Genomic DNA, 16,295 nt, shown 5'->3' on the forward strand with positions numbered 1-16,295 from the left:
GTTATTAACATTATCATCATCATCGGTTTTTCATGACAGGGTTTTTCTGTATAGTCCTGGCTGTCCTATAACTTGCTCTATAGACCTGGCCTCCGACTCAGAGATCCACCTGCTTCTGCCTCTTGAGTGCTAGAATTAAGGGTATGCATCATCACACCTAGCTATTTTTATTATTTTTAAGTATGTATATATGTTTGTGTCTGCATGTAGGCATATGTACATGAATGTAGGTACCCTTGGAGGCTAGAGGCATTGACTCTTTGGAGCTCAATTTACACATGGTTGTGACCTGCCTGATGTGGGTGCTGTGAACTGAGCATGGGTCCTGGAAGAGCAGTCAGTGCTCTTAACCACCGAGCCATCTCTCCAGCCCCAAGTAGAACAATTTTAAAAGAGTTTCCTAAGTGTTCTTCATTATTGTGAGCTATTTTATTCTATAAAGTTTCATTTTTTTCCTTGCTGTTCTTTTGATCTATCTTATAGATGAAGAAGGTAACACTCATGATCATTTTTAGCTTGGATATAAAACTAATCAGTATATGTCAATTGGATTTCTTATATCTTCTAGGGCTTACAGAGTCCACGAGGAATAGGATGTGTGCCTGGTCACATTATTATTGAGAGCCATGAGAAAGGATGTTTCAGGACTCTTACTGCTGAACAACCACGACCAGACAGCCGCCATTGTGTTTTTCGATCTGTTGAACCTTCAGACTTGATTAGAGGACATCGGAGCCCATCATCATGGAGAGGCAGGCACATCAACCTTTCCAGATCAATAGATCAGAGCAATCCCCATTTCAAAGTAGGGAATTCCTTTCAGTTACAGAGTCATCCCCCATTTCAAAAACTTGTACCCGATGACATCAAAAATAGCAAGGGTGTTGGAATGCCAGTCCATGCATACATGGATCCCCAGCCATCAGAATTAGTAGAACCTACTTGTGTGCCAACTAAAGAAAAGGATTTTCCTTCCTCATCTCAAATACTGCCTCCTGAACCCAAGAAGCAGTTCACTTCCTCCATCACTTTTTCTTCTCACGAACACTCTAAGTGCATTTCTGATTCTTCTGGTTGTAAGGTTGGTGTTACTGCAGGTAGCCAGTGTACTGGACCATCTTTAGGGGCGTTTAAGCATCATTTCCCTGAAGAGCAGATTTCTCCTAGAGATCTTAAACAGAAAACTTCTTCCCATTCATCACTTACAAGGCATATACCAGTGACTATTTTAGCTGACGGTAGTAGGCAAAGGCAAAAATTACCTGTTGATTTTGAGCATTCTCATCAAAAAGAAAGATTAGGTTTTAAAGTCAGCCATTCTGAACCTAATGTCAGTACAAATATTAGCAATTTCAAGGGAGCTCAATTTTCTGGTCAGGATACCATTGTTAGCCAGGACAAACTAACGTCCACAGTAGAGGTAAGAGAGAAGAATGTAACTGTAACCCCTGATCTTCCTTCTTGCATTTTTCTTGAACAACAGCTCTTTGAAGAAAGCCATACCCCACATACAGATCTTCATATGAGAAAATACCCTTCTCTCTCTTGTCCAGACATTGCTTCTTGCATTTTTCTTGAACAGCCAAAACTCTTTGAGCAAAGCAAAGCTCCACATGTAGATCATGAAATAAGAGAAGACCACTCTTTCTTTCCTAAGTGCCAGAATTATATAGTTGCAGACCCTTCTCCCGATTTTCCTGATCAGCAGCAATGCAAACCTCCAGATGTAGATGGCCACTCGAGAAAACAGCACTGTCCTCTTTCTCAAGTTCAGGATTGTAAGGTAGAAGAGGTTCAGCATATACCTCAATCATACTTTTCTAATATGGTAAATGTTGAAGCCAAGGTCAGTGATGTTGTCTCCCAGTCAGCTCCCGACCACTGCACAGCTGCATCTACTCCACCTTCAAATAGAAAAGCACTTTCATGTGTTCGTATAACTCTTTGTCCCAAGACTCCTTCCAAGTTGGATAGTGGAACCTTAGGTGAAAGGTTTCATTCATTGGATCCTGCTTCTAAAACGAGGATTAATAGTGAGTTTAACTCTGATCTTCGAATTACATCTTCAAGGTCATTGGAACCAACCTCCAAATTACTGACCTGTAAAGCAGTAGCACAGGATCAAGAATCTTTAGTTTTTCTAGGACCTAAGTCTCCACTGGATTTGCAAGTCTCACAGTCTTCTCTTCCACATAGTAAGACAATTTTTCAGGACTTGAAACTCAGACTTCCTCAGAATAGCCAGATAGTAACCTCAAGGCAAACACAAGTGAACATTTCAAATTTGGAAGAATATTCCAAACCAGAGGGGACTCCAGTATCTGCAGATGGGTGAGTCACTGTGATAACAGGCAAACTGATGGAATTTGTAACAAAGGATTTTAAATAGTTAAGCAAATTGAAAGACTTTGGGGTGTGGGGGAGGCAGTGTGATTTTGTTACAGGAGATTGAATCTAACTGGTCTTAAGAGGTATGTAAATGAACATGTAAAGGTAATGTAAATGTAAAACGTGAAGTAACATGGGAAGAATTTTTTGTAAGATTTGACATCGGATGTAAGAAATCAGAAGCTTTGTAAAGAACCATTGGCCAGCCCGTGGTACAATTATTACTTATTTTTATATTGGAGATTCACTGAAGATCCTGGGAGGTTGCAACATAAGTGTGGAGAGATTTGTTTTGGTCATAGTTTTAGAGAGGTCAACTGATGCTTGCTTGCTTCAATATCATGTCATGACTACAAGAGGATGAGGTAGAGGAGCCTCCAAGAAAAGACCCCCAAGTGATCTAATTTCTCCCGGCTATTTCCCTCCTTGAACAATTCTACCATCTCCCAGTAATCTGCTTATATTTTGAATCCATCAGTATTTTAAGCTATTTTTAGATCAGAGTTGTCATAATCTAATTAACTCTACAAATACCCTCAAACACATCCAGTCATTTCTCAATCCAGTTCACAGTCATGATTAACCATATTTCTGTTCACATTCTCTCTTTGTATATATTTTTCTCTCTCCTTTCTAGCCCATGATTTCTCTTTTATATTTTGTATTTACAAGAGATTCTTTTTAAAGCCCCATAACTTTATAGTATTGAGTGTTATCCTGGCACATAAGCACTTTAGGCAGCCCAGCAGTGATGTGTATGGTTATATATGATTATGATATTCCTGGGTGAGACGCCTCCCTTACTGTGTGTTACAAGAATGGAAGCTAAATTCATGGACAGCTTAATTAGATTTGTCTTACTTGACTTAATATTAGTAATTCATTGCTGAGTTAGTTTTACCTTTATAAGTATTTTATCACTAATGAAAAAGAATTAGCTGTATGTACACAATTGAGAAGGTAGCATACTGCAGTGGAAAGCCCAGGGCTTGGGAAGGAGAAGTTCATAGTCAAAATCTATGGGCATAAGTGACATTGATATACAATCTCATTTAGTCCTCATGACATCTCGATGCCTGATTGACTGGGAAACCAAGACACCAGCATTGTTTCTTGTGCCAAGTGATGTTGCTGGGGAGAGAATTGCTCAGCAGCAGTTTATTTTAACAAGGCAAGAACTCCGCTTCCCACATCATGGTGTTTGCACATTCTTGAACACTACTTGTAGCTTGCTTTTAGCCACAATTTTTGAACAAATCATTTAATATCTTTGACACTCTTGTGAGATATTGTAGAAGGAAAGTGTTGAGAAGTTGAAAGGTCCTTTACAAAGCTGAAGTGATTAAGAACTGGATTTGGATAAGAAATCAAAGGTGTCAACTTGTGGTTTTAATATTATAAATCATAGGAAGTGATGGATTTTATTTTAATTTTTAAAAATTAAAAGTATAGCAGATTTGTGTACAGTATTCATTATTCCCTTCAAGGTTTAAATGCCAACTTATTGGAGCTGAGTTTCTTTAAAATTTAGATAAAACTATAAACAAGAAAATTATTGTAAGTATTAACTAATAACGATGCTGCTTATTGAGAGCATACTAAATCCCACGCTTCATGTTTATACTGCGTAGACTTACAAGTCATTAACTCCATTCCTGGGTTTTAAACCTTGAAACATGTTTATACTGCGTAGACTTACAAGTCATTAACTCCATTCCTGGGTTTTAAACCTTGAAACATGTTTATACTGCGTAGACTTACAAGTCATTAACTCCATTCCTGGGTTTTAAACCTTGAAACATGTTTATACTGCGTAGACTTACAAGTCATTAACTCCATTCCTGGGTTTTAAACCTTGAAACATGTTTATACTGCGTAGACTTACAAGTCATTAACTCCATTCCTGGGTTTTAAACCTTGAAACATGTTTATACTGCTTAGACTTACAAGTCATTAACTCCATTCCTGGGTTTTAAACCTTGAAACATGTTTATACTGCGTAGACTTACAAGTCATTAACTCCATTCCTGGGTTTTAAACCTTGAAAATTGGAGGGAACTTTTTTGTGGTCTAGAAGTAGGCAGTGCTGCTGGAAAAGTGTTTGCCTTGAAAGCATGATGACCTGAATCTGATCTCTAGTACCCATGGCCTAGAAAAAGTCAGACGTCAGGGTGGGCATGTGCAATCATACAATGTGATTCCAGCGTTGTGGTTAGAGAGACGGAGAGATCCTTGAGACCTGTTGGCCAACCTATTAGTATTATTTGTATTAGCTTAAGTCAGTGAAAAGGGTTATGAGATGACATCCAGTAACAGCTGAGCAAGTCTGGAGCTTGCATCAGGGTTTGTAAATAGTTGAAATACTATACTCCATGCAAAAGAAAAGAGTTCTTTAGAGGACTGGCTGATTCTGGGCAGGAGTGGGAGTCAGGGGCAACACTCTGAAATCACTGATCTCAGAAACTGAGTAACTTAAGCACTGAATTATAACTCAAAGTATGAAAGAGATACCAAGTCTATACCTATGTAAATAATTTAAAAAGAGGAATGAATGAATGTAAGAGGAGCAATACTTCTTACAGAGAATATCAGGGACAGAGGTTTCTCTTGGCTGGGCTGGGAATATACTGTTCATCACGGTGGGGAAGGCACAGTGATGGAAGTGGCAGGAATTATGATGACAGGATGTGATGGGGATTGTTACATCTTAGCAGACCAGGTAGAAGAGAGACTAGGGCTGGACGTAGGGCTGGTTACAGTTGTCAATACCTGCTCCCTAGCAACCCACTTCCACCAGTGAGGCACCACCTTCTAAAGGTTCTGCAGCCTCTGAAAGCAGTGGCCATCGTCTAGGGTTAGGGACCACCTTGGGGGCAGTTTACATCCAAATGCTGACCTACTTAACTCTCTTTAGACCTTTAACTGTCTTAAAGACATTTTTTAAATTTGTTTTGTCATGTATGTATGTGTGCATGTATATATGTATATACCTCCATGTATGTATGTATACCATATGTGTACAGTGCATACAGAGGCCAGAAAAAGATGCTGGATCCCTAGAACTGGAGTTACAGATGGTTGTGACCTACCGTTTAGGTGTTGTGAACCTAATCTGGGTCTTCTGGCAGAGCAGTACGTACTTTAACTACTGAACTGTCTCTCTCATCCCTTTGTAGACATCTTTAATTTTTTTTTCATGGTTGATTGGTTACCCAGGCAGAAGCAAGATAGATTCATACTCATTGTTTTCTTCACACCAAGAGAATATTAAAGGAAATTTCTCATTCACACAAAAAATTTCAGGGAGATCTGTCCATAAGCAGGTCTGGAGTAGCATGCACAAAGCAAATGAAGTGGATCGAGCTGGCAGAGCAGAAGCTGTGTGGCGGGCCCACATCTCCTACTGGTAAGCAGATGGCCTTCCCGGCCAGCTTGTCCAGCTGAGGAACCAACGTGGGAAAGGAGGGAAGTCATAAGAAGGAAATTGGCGATCACACCTCAGAAGCAGAAGGGAACTTTTTATTATTGTGGGTTTTTGTAGAGATTGCCATCTACATCCTTAACTCACGGAAGGAAGCCTGCTGATAGCTACAGATTTTACAGTGGTGCTCGTGGATGCAGCAGCCTGCTGATGGTCACAGATTTTACAGCGGTGCTTGTGGTAGTTACAGCGGCGGCCTGTTGGTAGTTACAGATTTTACAGCGGTGCTCACGAGAGCCTTCACTCATGAGTAGTTCTCCAGTGTTGAACTGGAACTCGTTATGAAAGGATTGGTAGTCTGAAGATTTGGAATTAGTTTTATATGTTTGGTAGAATTCACCAATGATGTTGTCATGGATGGGATAGTTTTTATTACTACTTCAACTTATTTAATGCATATGACTACACAGTTTTTTTGTGGTGATTTGAAAAAATGCTTTAAAAATTTTTTTTTCTAAGTTGACAGGTGTTATCCTATTGTGACATTAGCTTCCCCCCACCCCCTTTTTTGATATTGGTAATCTTTCTGTGAGGTCATTATTGTTAAGGGTTAAAAATAGGGGTTTTGGTAAGCCTCTTTAGTGGTTTTTGTTAATTTCTACCCTTTTGTCTTACATTTCACATCTTAGTTTGTTTTGTTTTGTTTTTTACCTTCCTAAGAATAAATAATGTATTCATAATTTTTTGTTAATTTTTAGCATTTTTTTCTATTACATTTTTAGAGAGGTTTTTTTTTTTTTTTGCATTATAGTCAACGGCAGTTACTTGGAATGACTTCACTCACTCTATTTAAACATGTTCAGAATTGCTTTGTGATGTTTTTATTTTGACCAATTTGTGGTTGAAAAGACTGTTATGTTCAGATGTTGCTGTGTGGGGTAAAGAACAATCTGATTTAGCTGGTCATGTGAGTTGTTGTGTATTTCCCTTTGCTACATTTGTCTGCTAGTTAGTCAACACACGATAGGAACATATTGCATGGTAACATATAATCACATTCCCAGGCATGATTTTCTTATTTCTGTCCTTTGCGCGCACGTGTGTGTGCGTGTGCGTGTGCCTGTGTGTGTGTGTATTTGAATTAAAAGTTATGGGGAAGTTGTAAGTTCTCCTTGTAATTAGTCTTTTGTGGAGTTGGTGACCTGCCCCATCACTTAATATGACACATTTTCATTTCCTAAAAGATTTTCTACATAGCGACAATGAAAACATCCAGGTCAGGAAATTGATACTGGAATTCATTACAAGTGTCATTCTGACTTCTCTACTTCTCCTGCTAGTCTCTCAGCAAAAGAAATACTTCAAAATTACATGTTGTATGAGTTTATGTGTGTTTAAAGTTTTTTCTTTAAAGCTGTTTCTTCAGTGGTTTCTTGTTTTTATTTGTTTTTTGTTTTTGAGTCTGGGTCTCTTTATATAGACCAGACTATCCTGAAACTCACAGTGTAGACCAGGCTGGCCTGGAACACAAAGGTCTGCCTTCCTCTGCCTCCCAAATTCCGAGATTTAAAGATGTGCTCTACCACATCTGGCTTTAGTACTTTCTTGATGTTCATAAGCTTGAAACTTTTTAAGATTTTATAGAACGATTATTTTGTGAGATGATATTTGAGTTTTCTTATATTTGTACTTCTGTTAGTTACTTTATGCAGCACAAATTATATTGACTGTCATCATTATATCATATCTTGTTACATAGTTTTAATTTGTCCCATGATTGAAAATCATCACTGGAATTACTTAGTAAGGTTGTAGCAGCTACATGTTACTATTGTTAAGTTATTCTTTTCTCTATGTAATTAAATATGTTATAAAAGATTCTTGAACATTATATAAATATCTTGGTGTTAGGCAAATTTAGTTTATTATTTATGTCTATACAGAATTATGCTTTCTTATCTGAGTGGCTTGTGATTTACTGTTTTTATTTTTAGTCCCCCCCCCCCTCTTTTTTTTTAGACAGGCTTTGAACTCACAGAAATCTTCCTGTCTCTCCCTTCTGAATGCTGGAATTAAAGATGTGCACTACACCGGCCTCTTTCTATTCTTATAGAATCTTCTCTGTAGTCCAGGCCTGCTTCAAACTTGTAATCATCCTGCCTCACATACTGGGATTATTGCTGTGTGCCATGACCCCTGGTTATTGATGCTGCTTTGCTTTTTCCTTTTTATTTGAAACAAACACAGAATAACAGGAAAACATAAAAATAGTCCTGAGAAGCTGAATATGGTTGGCTCAGGCTCATAATCCCAGCATCTAGAGGGCTGAGGCAAAAGAAGGGTTGCCATAAATTCCAAGCCAGCTTGTCCTATATATTAAGTTACAGAGTAAAACTTTCAAAAAGGGTTGGAGAGATGGCTCAGCAGTTAAGAGAACTGACTGCTCTTTTAGAGGACCTGGGTTTCAATTCTCAGCACCAGCATGGCAGCTGATACCACTCTGTAACTCCAAGATCTGACATTCTCATTCAGACATATATGCAGGCAAGACACCAATGCACATAAAATAAAAAATAGAAAAAAATAAAATGTTGAAAAAAGAACTTTCAAAGAGATAAGCCAGGGGTGGTGGTGTACATGTTTAATCCCAGCACTCAGGAGGCAGAGGCAGATAGATCACTGAGTTCTAGGCCAGCCTGGTCTACAGAGTTGGTTCTAGGACAGTCAAGGTTACACAATAAACCCTGTTTTAGTAGGATTAATGATCTCCAGCTACCAATTAAAACCTGAGATCTCTTTGAGACCATCCTTGACCTTCCTATATTAATAGAGTTGTTATATCTTTATTAAACTCACTAGGTATTTGATACTTTTATAGTATCATGTATGATATTTCTGTATTTTAAATTTTTATGATATGGAACATTTTAATAGATTTTAAAGTACTTTTGACCTTATATCTGGCAATTTTAAAAGTCAGTTTTATTCTGAAGTTATAGTATATTTTATTGTTTATGTACATAATATTATTCCGTTTCAAAGAAATGGCTTTTTACTTTTTGACTCATTTACCATTTTTTCTATTTTTCCTGCCCATTAATACTTTCTGCATATCATTAACAGCTTACTAAAATGTTGAATAGGAATGTTGAGTTGATAACCTTATTTTGTTGCTATGTAAAATGATTATTCACATTTCACTCTTAGGGTGATTGTTCAGATTCAGAGTTTTAAAAGTTTTTCTATGTTTTGGATATATTCTTCATTTTATTTTAATGCAACACACTTATGTTTCCTTTCCCTTTTTTTTTTTTTTTAAAAATTATTTTATCTTTTTTGGAGTTACAGAAAAGTAGCACCAAAAGTAGCTAAATTTATTTTTGTAAATTTTATATCTATAGAAAATATACATGCAGAATTCCTTCTAGCAATCACTCAGCTTTTCCTATTTCTAATGTTACAGTTTCATAGTATATTTGCCAGAATGAAGAAATCGGCACCTGTATGTTGCTAAGTATTCCTGGTTTTTATCTGTATTTTATCAATAACCTTTTTCTCTTCCATGGAGCCTTCCAATATTTCACATTTTGTTTAGTTGCTTCTGTGGTCTGAATGTTTCTGTGATTCAAAAAAAGCTTGTCGAACCTTATTCCCTAACATGATGATTGGAGTGGGAACTCTGGGAAGTGTTAGCAGGTCGTGAGTTGGTCGCTCATGAATGGAATTGGTGTCTTACACAGGGGACCTACATCCTTATGTCATGGAGTGGTATGGCAAGCAGAGGGCAGGCCCCTTACTCTACACAAAAAGCAATTTAAAACTTAAGACTTGGACATAAGGCTTAAATCTTTAAAACTCCTGTAGGAAAGTATAGAGGAAGTACTTCAATATATCAGCATGCATAGGCTTTGACTTCCTGTGGCTTAGGAGGTTAGAGCAAGAATTGACAAGACTACATTTCAAGTTGAAAAGCTTCTGCAGAGAAATGAAATATTAATCAGAATGAAAAGACAGCATACAGAATGGGAGAAAAATCTTTGCATCTATTCATGTGACCGGGACTGCTGTCTGGGAAATAGTAGGAACTCAAAAAATTGTGCATTAAAACTCTAATCACCTAATCAATAAGTGGGAAAAATGAGCAGTTCTCTAAAGAGTAAATACAAATGCTCTAAAAATACATGGAAAAATACTTGGTATCTTTACCCATCAGGAAATGCAAATCAGAACTAGGCTGAGATTCCATTTCACTCTAGTCAGAGTAGCTGATATCAAGAAATCAAGCAAATGCTGCCAAGGATGCAGGGAGAAAGGAACAGTGTTGGTGGGAATATAAGTTTTAGGACAGCTGGTATGGAAGGTAATGTGGCAGTTCCTCAAAAACCAAACCTGTGATACTGTATGATCTAACTCTACCAGTTCTGGGAATATACCTGAGGACTCTAAGTCAGTTTAGCACTGAAGAAAACTGCACGTTTGTGCCGACTGTTGTGCTGTCTACAATTGTCAGGTCACAGGATCAGACTAGATGTTCATCAGGAGATAAATGAATAAAGCATATATGCTGTCTATAAACAATGGAGTTCTATTCAGCCATGAAGAAAAATGAAATTAAGTCATTGGCAGGACAATAAGTAGAGGTAGAGGTCATTAGCTAAGCTGAAACATGCCAGATGCAGAGTCACAAATAGTACATGGAACTTTCTCTCATACATAGACTCTAGATTTTAAAACAATGTGTAAGTTAGGAAAATTAGGTGACATAATGGTTTTAGGAAGGGAGAATTTGTAAGTGATGAACTTGGCTGAAATCTCTAAGAAAAGTGTTGAAGGTACAGCTTGGCTTTTCTTAGATGTTGGTTATAAAATAAAATAAGAAAAATAAGTTTTAAAAAATGTTAATTTATTTTGTTATTATTTTGCATGTGCATAGAGTTATTAATTAGATCATTAGTAACTTAACTAGCAATGGTTATACCCTGAAGAAAATTAACCCTTCCACATTCAGCAGTCATTAATTGCCAATAGCTTCTCATCAAGGAGTGGGCCCCTTCTCTGTTTGTGCTGGGATATTAACATGTCAGAACCTGCATGTGTCTTGTGTAGGTACCATAGCTGCTGTGAGTTTTTTAGTGCAGTGGCCCTGTTATGTCCAAAGGCAGTATTTCAGAGCACTGCTCCCATTTCCAGCTCTTCACATCTTGCCCACCACCTCTTCTGCAATGAAGGAAATGATTTAATAATACATTTTAATATGAAAAGAAGTAGAGATTATTTATTGAAAAATATTTAGCATATCTGTATTATAAAAATGAGAACGTGTTTAGCAGAGAACACTAGTAGTATCTTGGTAAAGTAAGTATGGATCAGCCAGATCTTTTCTTTTCACTAAGAATATTGAAGAATATATCCAAAGGCATTTCAGATACTATTAGTGGCCTACCCACTAATAACCCAGAGTGCAGGGACTTGGGGGTCATAATTTCAAAGGAGACATTTTAGGTCTTTGTGCATTTTCTGTGCTTACTGCTCAGTGCTGTCCCACAGATCTTCTGTCACTGCACTCCTTTGCCATCTCAGGTGTGGCTCTAGGGCCCCATGTATGTGCTGTACCCAGCAACATTGTGGTGATGTGATTTAGAGAGTGAGTGAGAGAAGGGCCATTGGGAGAAGCCCCACAGGGATTCACTGCCAGAGTCACAGAGACTAGAGGTTAGAGCTTCTGTTCAATTCTCAAGATTTAACATTTGAGATTTCCTTTTTTCTCCTTCCCTTTTGGAATGAGACTGTCCTGTGCTGGTTGTCACATTTGGAAGGACATACATACTATGTTTTATGTCATTGTTTCACAGTTGGAGAACAGTTTGTCTGCATATAAATTATACGTTGAATCTGCCTCTGATGAAGATGGTACTTAGATGACACTCCAGACTTAACTTCAGCGTTCTTACTGTCATGAGTTACAACTGTTGGGGCGGAATGAGTATATTTGCATGTGAGGACATGAATTTTCAGAACCAGGAACGGAATGTGGTGGTTTAAATACTTAGTTTCTCGAAAAGTCACATATTAAAATCTAATCCCCAGTATGATGGTGTTTGGAGTTACGGCCTCAAAGAAGTATTTAGGTTGTGAGAGTAAGTGCCTCATGAATGAGATTAGTGAGTGCCTTTATCCAAAGAGTTCCCTCCCATCATGTAAGCATGGCAACATCTATGAACCAGAAAATAGGTCCTCACCAGACGAATTCTGTCACTGCTTCATTGGCCTTCTGAGCCTCCATACTGGTAATCAGTGAGTTTTGTTTAAAGGCCACACAGCTTGTGAATTTTGCTATGACAGTGCAAGTATCTCTTTAACCTTCTGCAGTATATGCCAATCCTGTTTCCTTCCTTGTTTTTAAATGGACTTGGAAATTTTGGAGAATACTAGACATTTGCTAAATAGATCCTCCATTCCAGTTTGATTGATGTTCTTGTGATTAGACTGAAGCTTTAAATTTGAGGAGAGAATACCACAAGTGAAATTTTACCCTCACATCAGATAGGGGAAATTATACCCATTAAGTATAATGTGATGTCATCTCTGATCACTAGGTAGGTGGGTTTCTCACTTTGTAGGCTGCATTCCTTGAGGTCTAGCCACTAAATCCAGCCTGTACTTGGGGGTTTAGGAGTTGGAATTAAGCTTTACCTTCTTTGATGAGAGGTGTCTGTGGAATTCTTCATAAGCAAAACTAGCCGTTCTTCCTAGATATTTGTTTATTCAGTTATTCATTTACTTTATTTTACCATGAATTCTCAATAATCTTGATTAAATATACACACACAGACACACCCTTTAGAACTTCTGGTTTCACCTTTATGATTCTCTTTTGGGAAGTCTTTGTTTCATGTTTATCTTTGTGTCCCCTGGGCATTTAATATAGTTTTATAATAGTTGTCAAATTAAACATAAATAAATGAGAGTCTATTAATTTTAACTAAGAAGTACTGTTTCCTCAGTTGAATTACATAAACGTATTATAAATTGATTACAATTATTACAATTATTATAATGATTTTGGAATAAATAATAAATATATGCTTGATCACTTGTTACTATGTATCTTACAAAATGAAAGCTACTATGGAAATAGGTTGTTAACATGAGAGATCACTATATTTACAGTTGCCTAATTACTTAAATATTTCTTGCCAAAGATATGAGCTGTTTTCTCTTTTTTTGTTGTTGTTAGTTTACAAGAACAGAGTAAGGTTCCCTTTATTACATCCTCTGGAAAGTTACCATCATCTGATGCCATCACTCAGATAACAACAGAAAGTCCAGAAAAGACTACGTTTTCATCTGAAATTTTTATTAATGCTGATGATCGTGAGCAGGACATTCTAGACACCATGGCCCAAAAGCCATCCCAGTTTGCCTCATCATCCTCAGTGCAGCAAATTACAGCTTTTCATGGCAATGACGGTAAGGATATAACTGAGGTTTACATCATTAAACCAACATATGTATAATTAATTATCTTTAAAATGTTATTGTCTTTCTCATCATTAAACCTCATTATTAGCATTATGCTACAATATTACCATATCCAGTTTTTGTTTGCATACCTGTGAAAAGAATAGGATTTTTATCTTTACTTTAAATAGAGTTAATAAGAGTATATAAAATTCATGCTGCTATGGCTGGCTGACTTTTGTCCATAGATTTTTGTAAAAATATAGTTAGTATGTAAGAACTATTTTTAAGGCAGGCAGATGAATTTATTGGCATTTGGTTCATAGTAATATGACTTTAATTGTTCATAGTAATAGTGTATTTCTTGCTTATGAAACAGCCACCTGTTCCCCAGGTTGACCAGTAATCCTGCTGTATGGAAATGTGAACACATGTGAACCCTGACACATGTGAACAAGAACATACACATGTATACATAACTGTGGAGAGCCTTTGGTGCCACTTATAGAAGTTTGCTGCTTATAGAAATTTGGCATGTACTTGTCTTGTCACTGGGCTCCAGGAAGCAGGCTTAGATAAGAGTATTTGGGGTAATGCAAGGATCAAGGTGAACACAGCCCAGGAATGTGTGACTTCCCTTTTGTCTGGGTCATCCTGGTAAGCCCCAGACCCAGTGACTCAGGGACTGTGTTTATTGCTTTGTTTGATTGTTACCTGGTATGATCTCTTTGTTCTTTGCCTTATGTGATTACTTTGTCTTTGATCTAAAAACTGACCCTATTCTCTACTAGTACCTAGAATGGTATAAAAGCTGGCTGGGAAAAATTAAAGCAGCTTCAGCCTCAGCACTGGCCATTACCAAATTACTGAGTTTGGTATTGTATGTATTTGGTAATGTATATGTATTTGGTAGTTATACCAAATACATACACATTCATGCATACTCTCGCAGGTGTGTATATATTCAAACTTCTGTCTTCACATCTCAGGCTTTTGAGCCAGTTGGAGTTTGGCCCCAGATGGCAAAAGTACTTTAGGTGCCTCCAAGTGCCTGTTTCTGAGATTCAGGCTATGGGACAATTTGTGTCTTGTGTAGAATATGTAGCTGTCATTATGGTGGTAAAAACACAAGAAGGGAGACCTAACTGAAAAAAAAAATTGAAACCTACATTTATATCAGAGTTCTCTGTGTATGAATGGGATAAAATTAATATTATCATAAAACAGAAAAACTGAATTGAAACTTACTTATAATGAGTGTAAACAGAAGAAAAACATGAATAGAGTCTACATCAAATTGATGATTTTTTTATAAAAGAATTATTTATTTTATGTATATGAATACACTTGCTGTCTTCAGACACACCAGAAGAGGGCATTGGATTCCATTACAGATGGCTGTGACCTACCATGTAGTCACTGGGAATTGAACTCAGGGCCTCTTGAAGAGTAGTCAGTGCCTTAACCACTGAGCCATCTCTCTAGCCCCAAACTGATGATCTTTGAATAGAGTCAGATCTTATCTTTTTTCTTTGTGTTTACTTTGATGTCTTTTTAACTTTGATATATATACTTTGTCATTTTTTTAAAATACCAAATAACTTGCTTGTATATTTTAATTGATTGTGTCATGTATTTTCCATCTCTGTTGAAAGCAAAGGTGAATTTATGTTTAGTTCATTCATGAATTTCAAGAAATGTGAGCACTGCCTGTCAGGTGAAAGGTACCTGGTGTGTATTTGCAGAGTCAGTGCTTTCTTACTAACAGTTCTGATATTTGCTTCTCAGCCCGGCCTGTGCTGTTGCCATATAAGCCGTCTGGTAGTTCGAAGATGTACTATGTTCCACTGTTAAAAAGAGTTCCTTCGTATCTGGATTCCAAGTCAGATACCACTGTGGAGAGCTCACATTCAGGTATTATGTAAAAATTATTCACGATTTTATTTTTAGAAACACTGTATGTTGGCTGGTTGATTTTTGAAATCTTTTAGTCAAATATGGGGGTTTTCATGCCTTAACCAGCCTCTGATTCATAATAAGTGATTTATTTGAGACTTTGTGTAAGAAAAAAAAGGCTAAAATTGAGTTGACATCTGCCTGTGTAGGTGTTAAAGCCCCTTTAGAATAAGCACAGAGCCAAAGACTTGAAGACTTCCTGGTTTCAGTTGTTTAAAGCAGTCTTCACATAGGCATCAGCTCACTACCACACTAATCCAATAGGAACTTTAATGCCATATACAATCCAGAAGCTACTAAACAACATAAAATAATAACAAACCCTGAAGTGAGAGTAGAATCTGACTTTCGTATTTACTATATTATTTAAGTGTCCAGTTTGCAACAAAAAAAATTATAAAGGAAAAACACAAGATACAGTATGTTACATACACAGGAAAAAATTACTTGAGGAATCCCAGACATTGGACTTATTATACAAATACTTAACAATTTAAAGTATGTTTAGTAATCTAAATGAGACAACTTGTGAAGAACTAAGAAAAAATATAAAAACATTGTCTTAGCAGATTGTCTTACCATTCTAAAGAGATAGAATTTATTAGAAGGGGCCATATTACAATTTTAGACTTGAAGAGCACAAATTTATTTTCTAGAGGAACTCAACAGATGAAGTTCAGGCAGAAGAGACAGTGAACCTAAATAAAGAAAGGTCCATTGAGATGACTTAGTGTGGAGTGTGAGAAACAGACACAAGAGAAAGAGACGTAAACCCCAGAGTTCTATGGGGCACCATTAAGTTGCCTATGTATATACAATGGCGGGAATAAAAGTGTAATAGAAATGGTGGACCTTCTCAGTGAGAAATCACTCTAAATGAAGGAAACACTTTCTACTAAAGCACCTAGTTGACTGGGGCTAAGATCCAAATAACAGTTGGCACGGAACAGAAGATTTTATTAACTTATGTATGCTTTAGGTGTATGCATTCTGTAGACACTCATGCTTAAATCCCTTTCCTGTTTCTACCCCAAGTTACGATAAAAACAGTTTGAATAGAGACAAGAGA

The 16,295-nt window shown here is 37.1% G+C and overlaps 1 protein-coding gene across 9 annotated transcripts in view; it reads left to right on the forward strand.

The window, feature by feature from the left end:
• Positions 1 to 16,295, forward strand: part of Alms1 (ALMS1 centrosome and basal body associated protein) — a 103,155-nt gene that overhangs the window by 35,413 nt on the left and 51,447 nt on the right. For all 9 annotated transcript variants that reach the window (XM_076940010.1, XM_076940011.1, XM_076940013.1 and 6 more), the window contains 3 exons: positions 569 to 2,331; positions 13,047 to 13,279; positions 15,059 to 15,184. In XM_076940010.1, the coding sequence (XP_076796125.1) occupies positions 569 to 2,331; positions 13,047 to 13,279; positions 15,059 to 15,184 (2,122 nt within the window). The remainder of the gene's footprint in view (positions 1 to 568; positions 2,332 to 13,046; positions 13,280 to 15,058; positions 15,185 to 16,295) is intronic.

The sequence above is a fragment of the Arvicanthis niloticus genome, chromosome 9, assembly GCF_011762505.2.
Source record: "Arvicanthis niloticus isolate mArvNil1 chromosome 9, mArvNil1.pat.X, whole genome shotgun sequence".
Classification (NCBI taxonomy): Eukaryota; Metazoa; Chordata; class Mammalia; order Rodentia; family Muridae; genus Arvicanthis; species Arvicanthis niloticus.